This window comes from Rutilus rutilus (genome assembly GCF_951802725.1).
Source record: "Rutilus rutilus genome assembly, chromosome: 5".
Classification (NCBI taxonomy): Eukaryota; Metazoa; Chordata; class Actinopteri; order Cypriniformes; family Leuciscidae; genus Rutilus; species Rutilus rutilus.
The window spans coordinates 30,963,560-30,980,522 of record NC_140213.1 but is presented as its reverse complement, the minus strand read 5'-3'; the positions used below and the strand labels follow the sequence as shown (position 1 = coordinate 30,980,522).

Here is a 16,963-nt window from a genome sequence, read left to right as displayed (position 1 = left end):
ATTCACATCATGATTAAAAAAGATCAAAACAGACACTATAAGCTTCCATTAATTCTGTTAAAAAGCTGTTTTACCTAATAACAGGTAGGGTGGTGGTGATTGGAGATCTGTTGGGCTCTGAGGTGTCTGATCTCTCTCCGAGGTCAATGTAAGTGAGAAGATTTGTGATTGTGTTGTTGATCCAGCAGCAACTACTTTTGCTGTTGAGATATGTTGACATGTCATATATACATTTTGTTCATACAGTGTCTATATTTAGTGAATGAATTTAGTGAATTAATCTGTTCTTCTAAATAAAATAAAATAACTTACAGGAGCTCAAACGGGCTGTTGGTGGAAACCATCTTTGTAATGACACCTTCAGTCTGACACCAGTTGTTGCCATTGTGACTCGAATCTACTTTACCAATCACAGTACTGACATCATTTCCACAATCTCCAGATTTGCATGGCCAGTAATCATAAGTGTTACAGGAATTGTAGGTCGACTTGAAGCGAAGTTCCACCTGAAATAATCAATGGTTTATGAATGAATGAGGTATTATACAGCGCTTTGCTACTGTACACCCAGAGGTGGACAAAGTACACAACTTCCTTACTTGAGTGAAAGTACAGATACTACTGGTCAAATATTACTCCGTTACAAGTAAAAGTAGTAAAGAACGATTTTTACTTAAGTAAAAGTACAGAAGTACTTGTTTTTAAAAGTACTTAAGTATCAAAAGTAAATGTCAATGCTTTGTTTTATTATTGTTGCATTGTTGTGTGTAATACTTACAGTACCTTATGCCTCTGAATCTATGCCTGCCTTCCCTCATATCAATATCATATTTTTTTCTAGAACACAGTTCCAGTAGTGGGATTGAATGTGAGATTTAATAAGTGCACTCAATAACGTCCACAGTGGTTTCGGACACCCAAATGGCTGTTCCATCAAATAGTGCCCTATTTAAAGTTGTTTGGCTTTTAGTATGAATATGTTAGCCTTACTGTTATCTATAAGCTAGTGTGCACCAAAACAATGACAAAATTCGCATTTAGAAGACCAAACCCAACGTTGAAAATGAAAATCAGGTTGATGTCAGAATTCAACGCCAGATTGACATTAATCTCCAACGTTGGACAGCCATTGTATTGTGGTTGTATTGTAGTACCAACATCAGTCGGTTTCTGACATCAATCCGACTTTCATTTCCAACCAAAATGCAACCCCTGCAAACCAAAATCATCCCCTGTCTGACGTTACTACTTTCTTCTCAAGGACCATGACAGAATTGTATTGGAGTAAAAAGTACGATATTTGTCTTTAAAATGTAGTGAAGTTAAAGTAAAAAGTTTCCAGAAAAAATAATACTCAAGTAAAGCACAGATACTCAAAAAGTGTACTTAAGTACAGTACTCAAGTAAATGTACTTTGTTACTGTCCACCTCTGTGTACACCCAAAGGTCACTCCTCAACCACCACCAGTGTGCAGCATCCGTTTGCGTGTCCCTGCTTGATATACAACCACTGATGAAAATAATCGTTTTGATGAGAGAAAAAAACAATACGAGAAAAAAACCCTGTACGAGGGTGGATTCGAACTCAGACTCTCTGACTCGGCTGGCGAAAGCTCTACCACTGAACTATAAAGTTACACATCAACTGTTTAGGTGGATCTATATTGGCCCTGACAACATGTATTAGGCTACATCTCATTAGACTACAAATTAAACCCCATGTAAGCTACTATTTAAATCGATTGCTGGACATCGTTATGTTATTGGCGTCCATGTTCATTGAATTTTGAAATCAGATAGAGCCGGCCAGAGCGCTGCATAATAAGTAGCCACGCCGGCTTATTCAGTATGGAAATACACGCCGACAATGACACGCCCCTACTGCGTGCTAGAATCTCCGAAAAACAAGCCGATTTCTAACTCAAAATGTACGCTTTTAAATATACCAATACTGCTATCTCAAACATGAAGAGGCTTCTACGTGATTTCAACTAACAGATTCTGCAAAAAAAAAAAAAACGAAAATCACCAATTTTGGAAAAAAACGACTCTTTCTCATTTTGCTCGAAAGTTGTGCTGCTGACTTGTGTCCCTGGTTTCCGTGACGGGTCACATTTACTTTAGGATGTAATACATGCATTTATTTTGCAATGAATTTTTATTAAAAATATCTAGCACATGATTTAATTATGTGTATTTGGTCAAAGCATGGGGACATATGAGATTTATTGTTTCAAAAAGTTTTGTTTAAAATCACTGTTAGGGTGATTAGTATTCCTTTTAGTGAAGGTTCTTCAGTTTTGTTGATTGCATTTAACTAACTGTTATGTTCAAGACTAGCTAGTACTTGAGAGGTTGACAGTTGGCTTTAGTAGAAATTAATGTTTATCAAGCAACAAACAAATGCATGTTTAACCAAACATACTAAAAATGCAATGATGACTCAACATACAACAAGAAAAAAAACAAAGAAGAAAAACTGCAAAGCATATTGAGTAACAAAACTTGTTGGAACACATGCTTGTTTTTATTTCTTAAAGTCGTAGTTCACTCACCTTTACCTTTTAACAATATAAAGACATTTTGGTGTTTTCTTCACATATAAATGCGAAATGCAAATAAATGCACAAATGCAAAAATGTAAACAACTTCTTTTACAGTGTATTAATTCACCCAACAAAGAATATGGCTGCTTTTTATATAGTTAAAGTATATTCAATGAGTTCTTCTCACCTTGTACGATCCATCAGAGTTCTTTCTTGAGTTAAAAGTCATTGAGCCTCCATAGAAGTGTGAGGCTGTTACTATAGTGACCAGCAGAAGCTCAGCCAAGAGCAGCGCAGTGAAAGACATGTTGATCAGAACTGAGGTCTCATCATCTGAGAACAACTTTTTGTTCTAACGTAGGCCTACATGATGGAGGAAATGAAATCTATGATCTGTCAAGATACCAGAAAGGGGAAAGACATATCATAGTTTTAGTTACTGCTAAAGAATGATTGGCATTTAAATTAGTTTCTATTTGCCGTTGAACAGGCATTTACAAAAGGATGCAACCACAAACTGACATCTGACTCTTCTAATGAGAGATGTCTGTTTTAAATTAAATCATTTTTTTCTGTTGTCAGAATATCAAAGCTTTTGTTGCTCATGTACACTCAAACTTTTAAGCTTTTTTTTTTTTCTTAAGATTTACAAATTTCAGTTGTGTAGTAAAATTCCATCAAATTTGATTGAATAATTACATATTATTCCCTTGTTCCATTAAGAATTATACAAAATGTTTTATTAAGCTCGGGTTTTTTTTTAATTCTTAATTCATAATATGAATTAAATTAATTCAATTTGGTGGAATTGTACTGTATAATTGAAATTCGTAAATCAAAAAAAAGGCTTATTTTATTTTTTGAGGGTATTCTTGAGTTTAAAACAAGGCATACTGCTAACACACGTCACCCTGAAAGGAAAATGAACCAGTTGAGCTAGATATGCAAATGAAATAACATACAACTAGTCACTGATGCTGAACTTCCCTTTAATGGATCTGCAGCTCATGTATTTTGGAATTTGAACTGTGATTAAAATGTCAATCATCAGCTTCACATCGGAGTGAATACAGTATTTCCAGTTCTGAAATTAATCAACATATCTACACTGTGTTCCAAATTATCATGCAAGGGTGGATTTCAATAAAATAAACATTTAGATTTTAGTTTTTCAAAGAAAGGGTTTGTTTTGTTTGTTTGTTTTATTTCTCATAAGCCTATCGTTTTAGATAACTTGTATCAATCTCAGACAGGTTTATTAAGTAGTTTGCCAGGTTTCTTACCTGAGAAACTTAAAGAGGTTGTTCCACAATCCACGTTATTAAGCAAGTCAAAGTTCTCATGCAACTTGGGGAAGAAGAAAGATCTTTCTGGAGATGAAAAGCATGAAATGGTTCAATGTCTTGCAAAAGGCATGAAAACATGTTGCGTTAACGTTTAACGTTGCCATACATTAAAACATGTGAAAACTAAATGGAGATTATCGAACTATCAAAAGATTTGTGAGTGATTAAGAGCATAGAAGAATTTCCAGGCTAGTTTGGAAGCAGTTTGCCTTCAGAAATCAGATAAAGGCAATATCAAAGAGGAAATCAACAGGAAATAACCTCTGACTGAAATAGTTAAAGTTACATTTCCACACAAATATATCACAATTTATACTCTAAAATACTTGATTCTGATTGGTTAGTTGCTGCAAATATCTGTCAAATATTTTTGTATAATGCCTAAGCCCAGTGTTTTCACTCATTCATGGTCTAGTCTTGTATGTTCAAAGTTACACTGTAATTCTATGCCCTTGAGTCCTGGTTTCCCGCATCTTAGTTTTGATCTTCTGCCTGTTGTCCTGGATTTCCCTGTTTGCCAGTGTTTTCTGCCCTGGTGTTTATTGTCAGGATTATCTGCACAGTGTTTTGACCAATTGCTTGTTACATGGATTATGATTCTGGATTGCTCAATAAAAGCTGCTTGTGGATCCTTAGTTATAGATATACGAGTTATAGCTATATATAGAGTTATAGCACTTGTAACAAATTTATGCGAACCAAAGTTTAAAACGCGTTCTGCGGCGAAGACCTAAACACATGTAGGTGAATGAAAGCCTTTTAAATTGACTTAATTATCTTGCTTTATTGCACTGAATGTCTATTTCTGATTTAATTACAATGACCTGTCATAGTTTCATCTATCCCGCCACAGTTTTATAATGAACCTGAAAGATTAATAACGTTGTTTTTTGCTCCATTGCTTTGGCAAAGCATTTGTCAATCGAAAAGAAAAGAAAATTGCGAAATAGCTTAGTTTGCTTATCACACTGCAAAGGCTGTAATCTAATTAAATAGGTTGAGGCTGGTTTTAGAGTGAAGCGCATTGTTCACGCAAGCAGCTCATGAGTCATGATTCACATCTCTGTTCACAGTATATGCTGCGAGCTCCATCACTGCATGTGCTGTGAGTTTAATGTGCATTTGTGACTATTCCTATGTATCCAGTTTTGTTCTAGCGTTGATTTTACATTTGTAGCAATTTTGCACTTTGAGAGTCAGTAGACTATATTTGTTAATATTTTTGAGTATTGTGTGTAGTTTACTAAATAAAAATATAGGCTACTCTTTGAAATCACAGCTATTGTATTTACATTTATCAGACGCTAAGCGACTTACATTGCATTTCAAGGTACACATTTACATTCTTATCAGGTCTTGCTTTCCCTGGGAATCGAACCCATGACCTTGGTGTTGCAAGCGCCAAAGCTCAACTGTTTGAGCTTCAAACTTCAGTGTAGCTCAAAAGGGTAGCTTGACTGTATATTATAACTGAGTAGCTTGTAGCTTGTAATTTGTCAAACTACAGTTTCAGAGTATAGCTTCCCCAACGCTGAATGCTTGTTTAATGGTATAGCAGGGGTGCCCAATCCTGCTCCTGCTGATCGACTGTCCTGGTATAGAGTTTACCCACAACTGAAAATTCCCCCAAGTTCTGACATAATTTAAACATTTTTAATTGTTTGTGGATTTTCTCACTATGCAAAGTGAGACAGCATATTGTTACTTAGCCAGTGATTGCAGTTCACATGAAGGCAATGTGTGCCTTTTTTTGTTTTACTCATGACAGGGTTTATTAAATTCTTAATGATTAATGACAGATCACTCCTCACTAATGAGTTTGTTCTACTGTTTTTGATTCCAAGTATATTTGCTTGTACTCAGTCTTTTGATCGAGATATACTTAAAAGTATAATTAAGTATTCAAAGTATACTTGGCTTGTTTTGATCGAAATATACTTTTTTTTTTACATAGTTTTCATATGAAGACCTCTAAAAGCCACCTCTGTCAAAAATGAGATAATAATATTGAGTGAATGCTCTCCGCACATAGTATACGTTCATCAAATACTTTCACTTCAAACTCACTAAATCCCAGCCTCAGCCGGTACTTGGGTAGAAACCTATACAAAGGAGCCTGATAAAAATTTTAATATTAAACAAAAACTTTAGACGGACTTAGAGGTTTTTGCATCTGAAGTCTTCATACAGTCTTATGAAACTTACATTGTTTGAAAATATTGATTAGAATATTGATATAAAACAGGTTTCTAAATCTGCGTATCTGAATTTTTGTGTAGGCTAGTCCACTGGCAGTGTATAGGAATTTACTTTAATTCTACTTTTCCCCAGGTGACTGAATTTTCCAGCTATCCATGTGTAGAGGCCAGTAATGTGAATAAGAATTCATGTTAAAAAGGTAAATAATTTCGTTTAGAAGTTCATGTAATGGTTAAAATGTTAAATAATACTTAAAAGGTTAAAAGCATACTAGAATTCATGTGCTTATAGGATTTGGTACATATTGGTCAAATAGTGTACTGCCTCTTTAAGAACAGGCCAACTCCGGCTACATTACGTTGATTCTCATTATGTGATTCAGATCTTGAGAGCTGTGGAAGCGAACGGTTTTCTTACCTGCTAACTGCTAACTTCTAGCTACTTCTATTAAGAATCTTTTATTTCATTAGCAACTAGAATAAGTGTATTAGTCAGCTCACATTCTCTTTTGTAAATCGGAAACCAAGGAATAAAACCGGAGATTTTCATCTTTTATTTCAACAACGTTTCTTAAGTGGATTTATTGAACTGTGTTGCTGGGCTGGCAATGGACACTGCAAATGGGACTAGCTGCTTGGAATAATGTTAGATAGTTATTAGTGTAAGCCATTGCATATCTCAAGATTTCAAACCTCTACAACACCATGTTTTCACTGTTATATGGTATAGGGATCTCCCAGTCACGTGACCCCTAGCCGCGTGTCAGCCATTTTGACGGAATACATCCGTCAATACACTCATTGTTATATTGCAGCCATTTGCTAAAATCATTTAAGCCCATATTGACAGAAAAACACAGAATTGTTGACATTTTTGCACATTTATTAAAAAAGAAAAACTGAAATATCACATGGTCCTAAGTATTCAGACCCTTTGCTCAGTATTTAGTAGAAGCACCCTTTTGATCTAATACAGCCATGAATCTTTTTGGGAAAGATGCAACAAGTTTTTCACACCTGGATTTGGGTATCCTCTGCCATTCCTCCTTGCAGATCCTCTCCAGTTCTGTCAGGTTGGATGGTAAACGTTGGTGGACAGCCATTTTCAGGTCTCTCCAGAGATGCTCAATTGGGTTTAAGTCAGGGCTCTGGCTGGGCCATTCAAGAACAGTCACGGAGTTGTTGTGAAGCCACTCCTTCGTTATTTTAGCTGTGTGCTTAGGGTCATTGTCTTGTTGGAAGGTGAACCTTCGGCCCAGTCTGAGGTCCAGAGCACTCTGGAGAAGGTTTTCGTCCAGGATATCCCTGTACTTGGCCGCATTCATCTTTCCCTCGATTGCAACCAGTCGTCCCGTCTCTGCAGCTGAAAAACACCCCCACAGCATGATGCTGCCACCACCATGCTTCACTGTTGAGACTGTATTGGACAGGTGATGAGCAGTGCCTGGTTTTCTCCACACATACCGCTTAGAATTAAGGCCAAAAAGTTCTATCTTGGTCTCATCAGACCAGAGAATATTATTTATCACCATCTTGGAGTCCTTCAGGTGTGCTTTTTATGTGTCTTGCACTGAGGAGAGGCTTCCGTCGGGCCACTCTGCCATAAAGCCCCGACTGGTGGATGGCTGCAGTGATGGTTGACTTACTACAACTTTCTCCCATCTCCCGACTGCATCTCTGGAGCTCAGCCACAGTGATCTTTGGGTTCTTCTCTCTCACCAAGGCTCTTCTCCCCCGATAGCTCAGTTTGGCCGGACGGCCAGCTCTAGGAAGGGTTCTGGTCGTCCCAAACGTCTTCCATTTAAGGATTATGGAGGCCACTGTGCTCTTAGGAACCTTAAGTGCAGCAGAATTTTTTTTGTAACCTTGGCCAGATCTGTGCCTTACCACAATTCTGTCTCTGAGCTCTTCAGGCAGTTCCTTTGACCTCATGATTCTCATTTGCTCTGACATGCACTGTGAGCTGTAAGGTCTTATATAGACAGGTGTGTGGCTTTCCTAATCAAGTCCAATCAGTATAATCAAACACAGCTGGACTCAAATGAAGGTGTAGAACCATCTCAAGGATGATCAGAAGAAATGGACAGCACCTGAGTTAAATATATGAGTGTCACAGCAAAGGGTCTGAATACTTAGGACCATGGCTGAGTCCCAATTCGCCTACTTATACTACGACCTAAAAGTATGTACTTTTTTTGTGAGGAAAAAGTACATACTTTTGAGTGTGTAGTAAAAGAGTATGCACGTTCTGGGACATACTTCGATGACGTCATGCAACGTGAACGAGAAACTGGTTGCCTAGTTACGCACACCGCGACTGTTAACAAAACATTTTACATTTCATTCATTCTTATATGTCCAATATAATTTTATTTACTATTCCCATCTTTTTTTCTCATCGTTTTTTCCACAATACATTTTACAATGTGTTCTACCAAATTGAGGAGTGAAGCAGGGCGACGTCGTAGAACCAAACGCAGGTCGTTTGTGAGGCGGCTGGTTCTGACGTTCATGCGCAATGTGTGTAACGAAAGCTACTTATTTTAAAGTTAAAATATTTAAAGTTTATAAAGTTAAAGATTAACTATTGTTTAACGTATTTTATACTTAATTTTATACTTATGTATAATACTCGAAAATGAACCATGCTTTTACTATAGTAAAAGTGTAGTAACCATGTTTCTTTGGTTGGACTAATAAAGTTAACATTTGTACAGCCACAGTATTACTACAAATAAGTCAGTGTGGTTAAACTATGGTTAGTGTAGTAAAAGGTGTTTATTTTCATAAGGGTTTATAGTAAGGTATAAATCTAAGACAGAAACATCAAAAGAAATACATAAAAAAAAGACACTTGCATGACACTGTACTAGAGCCTTTTTATTTATTGTTTTGTAGCCTGATAACCCCACACCATACTGTCAGCTGAATGCAACGGCCCCCATCCTGAGGATGTTTCTGGACTGGGAGTCTGACCTCCGCCCCTATCTGCGCCTGACCAGATAATCCATAATCAACCTCATAGAGGCACTGCCTTATCAGGTTGATCATGGATGGTCAAAATACATAGAGGTGGTGATGTTCTTGTACTGGCTGGCCCATGCTGCGTCCTTTAAGGTTGTGTCCTCAGCATTCGACATCCCTAAATCGACTGTGCACAGGGTTGTGCACAAGGTCAGCAGGGCTATCCTTGGTCTGCTAAAAATGATGGTGCGTCTCCCTCAGGGTGAAGAGTTGGAGGAGGTTGGTGCAGGGTTTGCCAGGCTTGCAGGCTCTCCTGCTTTTCGGATGGCAGTTGGAGCTATTGACGGTTGCCACGTCCGTATAAAGCCTCCAGCAGTCAATGCAGCCTGTTATTTTAACAGGAAATAATTCCATTCAGTCCAGCTCCAGGCTGTATGTGACCACAGAGGAAAGTTCCTAGACATCTATGTCGGCTTTCCTGGATCTGTCCATGATGCAAGGACCCTAAAGAACAGTGCCATTTACAGCAGGCAGTTATACCCACCTGAAGGCCGGTGCATCCTGGGAGATGGAGGGTACCCCTGCCTGACATCACCCATCACCATCATGACCCCCTACCGTGAGCCTGTTGCCTCTCCAGTTGAGGCCCGCTACAACAGGCATCATTCCAGGGCCAGGTGCGTGATCGAGAGGGCCTTTGGCATGCTGAAGACCCGCTGGAGGGCCATCTTTTTTAAAGCCCTTGAGGTGAGCCCAGACTTCACCCCCATCATTGTTACATGCTGTGTCATTTTACACAACATGTGCTTTGCCACCGGTGACATCATGGAAGCAGATGTGGGCGATGATGATGTCAACAACGAGGACAATGCTGACACCAACAGAGAAGTTGTGTGCGGTGATTTCATGAGGAACCGTCTGGCAGCAGCCGTTTCCGCACCCGTCGTCCACGTTCCTGCACTAATGGACCATGACTATGTTTAGAGTCATCCATCTTTACTCTCCTTTGTTATAAAGTTTATATTGTATTGTTTTAAAGTTCTATAGAAGTTATATTTTATTGAACCACATTCTCAGTTAAACAATTAATTCATGATCGTAGTAATAAGCACTTTTGTATTGTTAATATTAAAAATATTCCAATTAACATACAATGTGTCATGGGTTTTCATTATATTATAGTAACACAGGTTAACATCTGTTTATAGCTCTAAAATTGTCTGCAAAATTGTAGCCAGGAAGAAAAAATAAATCCTATGGATTTGGGAGAATTTAAAAATGACTCCACAAATGATCACTACCTCCTCCTGTCCTGGCTGCTTCTCCAACCACTACTCAACCCTTGATTTCACATGTTTACTATATATGAAAAACAATACTCTGTGTAGTGTGTCAATCAAATTTGTTCATAAATCCTATACTGATTTTCATAAACTCAATCAATTGTCAACAACTGAATACAGTGGCAATTAATTTATATATTAACCCTTTCAGATTCTGCATTCATTCCAATGGACATAATTAACTGATATTAATATGGTGGACTGCGACAGAGGGTATAACTAAATATATGTCATAATATATATAAATATATAAAAATTATACAAACGTCTGTCTGTCTGTTAACAGCATATCTCTCGAACCTTGACAGGTGTCTTGCTACGGGCACGAGTAAGTGCAGTGCCAAGTTTGAGATGGCGTTGAGACCGCAAATGATATCGTTAAATATATCATTTTTAGAGGGTTGTGGTTTAAAATAAACATTCTGACATTAGAGGGTTGTATCTGTAAAAGAAGCACAAAGAAAAGTTGTGGTTTAAAAATAAACATTCTGACATAAAGACTCTGTCAGCTTAACATTAAGTCAGCTATACTGTTTACTTCTGAATATTATATTTTTACTCAATTTTCCACATTTATTTTATGTCATTATGTCAGGATCAGTATTTGCTTTCTACCATAGACAAATAAAAATGTCAAAGAACTTTTGCTGTGTAATTGTAACAATGAGCTCTCAAACACACCAAACCAACAATTACTAAAAACACACACAAAAACTGATTTTGCACAGGCATTTTGCACTAGTATATATAAAACGTATATTATCAATGGATTTGACATTTACTGTAGAATTAAAGAATGGTCATATTTTTGTTCCTGGAATATAATTTAAGACAGAACGAATTAATACCATAATCACTCAAACAGAATGAAAAATCATACCAGAGATGGTCTTAATTTACAATTTGATTAATTTATTAATTCATTATAATAATTGATTAACTCTTTATACAAACTGATTAATTAATTACAATTATTTATTAATTAAAGATTTTGTCAGGACCTCCATCAAATTAAGGAGCCTCTCTTCCCTAGCTGCTACCTCTCTTCTCATCTCCTCATCCCTCATCTCCATTCTCACTCTAAATTCTTCTTCTCTCCTCTTGGCTTCTTCTTCTCTCTCTCTTCTCTCTTCCTCTTTTCTTCTCTCCCTCTCTTCAAACTCTCTTTCTCTTCTTTCCTCTCGCAGCTGTGCCTCTTCCTCTCTCTTAGCCTCCCTTTCCTCCAGCTCTCTCAAATAGGAAAGAAGCTCACTCTCTCCTGACCCTCTCTTCCTTTTTGTGCCTCCAATGTTAGAAGGGCCAGGAATAGAGCGAGAGGAACCAACAGCCTCATCCTGGTCACCAGACTGTATTAATACTGGTGGGGTGATGGATGGCTTTGAGCCTAATGCAGCATCCATCACCCCATACCACTTCCAGGATGCGGCTGTCAGTTCCCCTACCTCTGTGCTGACCCCTGACTGTGGACACTTAAGATCCTATAACATTTGTGGGAAAAAGACTCACAATTACTTACATTTTATTTAACTAATTATTTGGTACTATACGGTTATCCGGACCACACCTGACCACACGTGACCACAACCGCTCTTGGTTGGTCGTAACCCCAGTGACGGGTAGGTTTAGGGGCGGGGTTGGGGTAGGTCATCACATGTGGTCCGGATAACCGTATAGTACCAATTATTTATATTTATGGCAAAATAGAAGACAACATACAACATCACATTTACTTACTTTGTACTTTTGCTTAAGATTTTCCCACTTTTTCCCATGCCGCTGAAACCTTTCCCAGTAGGTCGCTTTGATGAACGAAGGCTCTTATGGACCCAAAAGAGAACACAGCAAGCACATTTACAAGTTATTCACAACAATATCATTGGAAGTTTTTGAATTTATAAAGCAAACACAGAACATGTGTTACTAAGTTAAAACCTATGAGTATCACTTGTAGACCGTAAAATAGTAATAAAACAGACATTAAATGAGAGTGTTTAGAGCTCCAATAATTCTCACACTAACTTACTCCTTTCTAAAGCTATTTAAGTAAACACATATCCATATCATTTATCCTACTGAGCACACTTTTGGACTAAAAAACCCAGAGGAACATTTTACAGTTGTACAGTGGATGTATATTAAATTAACGTTAAGTTACTCACACTATAATATTTCTATAACAAATCAGAGGGATAGACATTGGGACAGACTTTTCCTACATCCTCCGATAACATTTTACACAATATAACAGCAAATATATAAGCCAATGACACATAACAAATAAAGTAAAATACCAATTACTACAGCATCTACAAAAGCATACAAATGTCAATGACCGCTACTTACTCAAAAACTTTGATTGCCGCGTTTCTTTTTCCTGTGAAAAGGGCGTCATTGGCAATGCGCCAGTTAATAAGGCGCTCAGTATCTTCATCGGACCCTACAAGATAAACACGGTACTTTTTTGGCACAACATAAACCCATTAATATTACGAGACAATAAAATATAACTTTAATTAGGGTTAAACATTTTAATTCTTACACTTAAAAGCTGAGGGCGCATCTCCGCTGCTGCATCCGGCTGACGTGTTTACATCACCACAAAACTCCTCCCTCCCGCACGCAATGGGTTGTGGGCAATATTAGCCGTTAGAGTGTGCATTGATCTGCACTTCGAATTCTAACCGGAAATAGTAGACCATCCGGGTATCTTTGGAATACTCATTTCAACATACTACGATTTGGGACGTACTAATTCTAGTTTCGCATACTATTTAGGATGGATAGTATGCTAATTGGGACTCAGCACATGTAATATTTCAGTTTTTCTTTTTTAATAAATGTGCAAAAATGTCAACAATTCTGTGTTTTTCTGTCAATATGGGGTGCTGTGTGTACAATAATGAGGAAAAAAAATGAACTTAAATGATTTTAGCAAATGGCTGCAATATAACAAAGAGTGAAAAATTTAAGGGGGTCTGAATACTTTCCGTACCCACTGTATATATAAGAGGAAGATAAAGGAATTAGGAATCATAGATCCATATGAAGCACCACAAGTTCTTTTTACAGGCATTAAATGTGTAGAAAAACTTCCTGACATTGAGTTCGGTGACATTTACAGCTACCTTATTCACTTCCCATCACGCTACACCGGAGCTTATTGCCGCCAACCACTTGTTTCTCTGTTTTGTTTCTTTTGGGATACGGTATAAAGATATTCCTTTTGTATGATCACGTATCTGATCGCATCCAACTGCACAGCATCGCTCGGGCATGATAGGAATATTTTGCGACGAGCTGGAGTATCACCGGCGGAATAGCATTTTCTATTCCGTCAAGATGGCTGCTCCAAATGGCGTGACGTCACGCGGGACGTCCCTATACCATATGTTATGCCAACATATATCTACTCCATATGTGTTTTGATCATCGTTCTGAATCTGATCAAGGCGTTGTTATGGAAAAATTAATAGTTTACTTTTTCCTTATTTATTTCCTTATATAGACATTGTGTGGTTTTTTTTTCAATTCAATCATGTGTTTTCTCTCCTGGAATGTATGTATGCACCTGGCCGGAAAAAGACACACACAGTAAAACAAATGGTCAGATGAGCCTTTGAACTCTCTAGTATGGGTAATTTGTATTCAGGAAAGACAGAGGGATTGTTTAGCCACAAACAAAGACCTTTTGACCTCACGGGAGTGAGGACAGTAAAACCCCAGGGGGGGAGGGAATTTAGAAGGACCACTGTATCTCTTAAATCCAGCTAGATCTGGTTTATAGGGGGGTGAGTGGAAAATTACAGGAGAAGAGACCATAGGTATATAAAAGACTGTCTGTTTTCTGTGTGATTAGGTTCTTGCTCCTCTCACTGGGTACACAGTAAAAACCCCAGTGTTAAATCAACACTGCTCAGAGCACATATGGTCCCACTCTACAGAGTGTTAAAATTAACACTGAAGCAGTGATGAAGTTAATGAGATAATTAAGTGATTAATTAAGTGATTGGCCATTAGTGGTGACACCTGATGTTAATAAGCAGAATCATTGACGGAAAGAGAAAAAACAATAACAGAAAAAAGAGAAACACAAGAACTACTGACTTCGAGTCATTACACATTGTTGCACTTATTATTACCAGTTTGACTTTATTTCTGTCATACATCGACAAAAGTTCTTGAGACTCAACAGAAGTTTAGACGGTAATGTTTTATGGAAGTTTTCTTCTTAAGTCGCCATTATGGTTATCAGTGTTTGCTTTAGTTGGGCTCTTGACTCTTTTCATTTTGTTAATATTAGTTTTTCTCTGACTGTTCCATCATTGTGTTTATAAAGCACATTTGTTACTGCAAGAGAAAACATGACCTGCTCACAATATGTTTTGATAATGACATTATCATCATGTAGTGTCCTCAGTCACAGAAGCCCTACGGATCGTCAGTCACAGAAGCCCTACGGATCGCAAAAGCTGCTTCCAAGTCTTCAGTCCTCATTCTCCTGGATCTGTCTGCTGCCTTCGATTTTGTGAATCATCAGATCCTTATGTCCAGCCTCTCATCACTGGGCATCACAGGAACTTCACTCGACTGGTTTGAGTCCTATCTCACAGGTAGGTCCTTCAAGGTCGCATGGAGAGGCGAGGTATCCAGAGCACATCAACTGACCACAGGGGTTCCCCAGGGTTCAGTTCTTGGTCCCCTCCTCTTCTCCATCTACACTACATCACTGGGACACATCATACAGGCACACGGCTTCTCCTACCACTGCTATGCTGATGACACACAGCTCTTCCTCTCGTTTCAATCAGATGATCCCACAGTAGCTGCACGGGTCTCAAGCTGTCTGGCGGACATCTCCACATGGATGAAGGAACATCACCTGCAGCTCAACCTGGCAAAGACTGAGCTTCTCGTCCTCCCTGCCAATCCGTCTATGCAACACGACTTCACCATCCAGCTAGAGTCATCATCAATCACCCCATCAAGGTCGGTCAGAAATCTCGGAGTAACGTTTGATGACCAGCTGTCCTTCACAGATCACATTTCAAAGACAGCTCGATCATGCAGGTTTGCACTGCACAACATCAGGAAGATCAGGCCTTTCCTAACTGAGCATGCAACACAACTTCTCGTCCAGGCCCTGGTCATCTCTAGGCTTGACTACTGTAATGCTCTTTTGGCCGGACTTCCAGCATGTGCAACAAAACCCCTACAGATGATCCAAAATGCTGCAGCTCGTCTTGTCTTCAACGAGCCCAAGAGGGCCCACGTCACTCCTCTGTTCATCTCTCTGCACTGGCTACCTCTCGCTGCTCGCATCAAATTCAAGGCATTGACGCTTGCTTACAGATCTATCACAGGCTCAGCTCCCTACTACTTTCACTCACTCCTACGAGTCTACATCCCTACCAGACGCCTACGATCGGTCAACGAGCGACGTCTCGTGGTTCCATCACAGAGAGCCACAAAATCACTTTCCAGAACATTCTCATTCACAGCTCCATGCTGGTGGAACGCTCTCCCCAGCCTCATCCGGAATGCAGAATCACTGGCAACATTCAAAAAACAGCTGAAAACCCATCTCTTCCGTGAGCACTTAACCTCTTAAAAAAAAAATCACTTATCAGGCTTATGCTACTCTGAATAATGCCTGAACTTTGTATTCTGAGCACTTCTTGCGTTGTTGTTGTTTTTGCCTCTTCATGATGACTCGCTTAATTTAGTCCTAATTTGTAAGTCGCTTTGGATAAAAGCGTCTGCTAAATGACTAAATGTAAATGTAAAATGTAAATGTCCTGATTCACTGATGTCATTCAGAGTCTAAATCTTTGACTATATTCTTGATGTCTCGTTTTAGTATTGGTGATTGTAGCGCTGAGATTCTACAGTTTGAGATCCAACAGCAATATGAAAAATTTTGAAAATACTTTGTGCAAAGAAGTTATTGTGTTAAAACACACAGACATCAAGAATCAGCATATGAATCTCAACAATGGTGACAAGAAACAAACTAGTGACAAACAGATAAACTCTGAACATCACAAAACAAGCTACTAAAGTCAGAACAAAACAATAGCAAAATAAAAGCAAACAATGAAAATTACAGGACAATTCAGCTGCATAATTTATTCATGCTGCAATGCATGATGTGAGCCATTGATGCGTTCTGATTGGTGGCTCCCATCATGCACTGCAACATTAAGCATTTGTTTGATTGTCACCATTGTTGAGATTCATATGTAGATTCTTGATGTCTGTGTGTGATTTTAAAACTTTCAGATCATTAAAACATTGCTGGAAGTAACTACTGTAGTGAAAAATTAATACAACATGTGGATAATCAGTTTATAATGATGGGTGCCATCATTGAATCAGGTCACTAGTAATTTCATCATCAAAATATAACCAGGGCTGCATTTCCAAAAGCGTCTTAAGCCTTGCTTGATTGCAGACCAACTGCAACAAATGGTCTATACGATCAAATTAGGCTTGCAATGCTTTCAGGAAACACAGCCAATGTCACAGTTTCTTTTGCCACAACACATATGCTTTATAAACACAGAGTT

General features: G+C 38.3%; 1 protein-coding gene across 1 annotated transcript; it reads left to right on the top strand.

Moving 5' to 3' along the window:
- Positions 1-14,937: 14,937 nt before the first annotated feature.
- Positions 14,938-16,005, top strand: LOC311290801 (uncharacterized protein; the record flags this gene model as incomplete). Its single annotated transcript, XM_084409514.1, has 2 exons — positions 14,938-15,007; positions 15,206-16,005. The coding sequence occupies exons 1-2, from the start codon at positions 14,941-14,943 to the stop codon at positions 16,003-16,005; spliced, it is 867 nt and encodes a 288-aa protein (XP_084265640.1). The 5' UTR covers positions 14,938-14,940.
- Between the last annotated feature and the right edge of the window lie 958 nt (positions 16,006-16,963).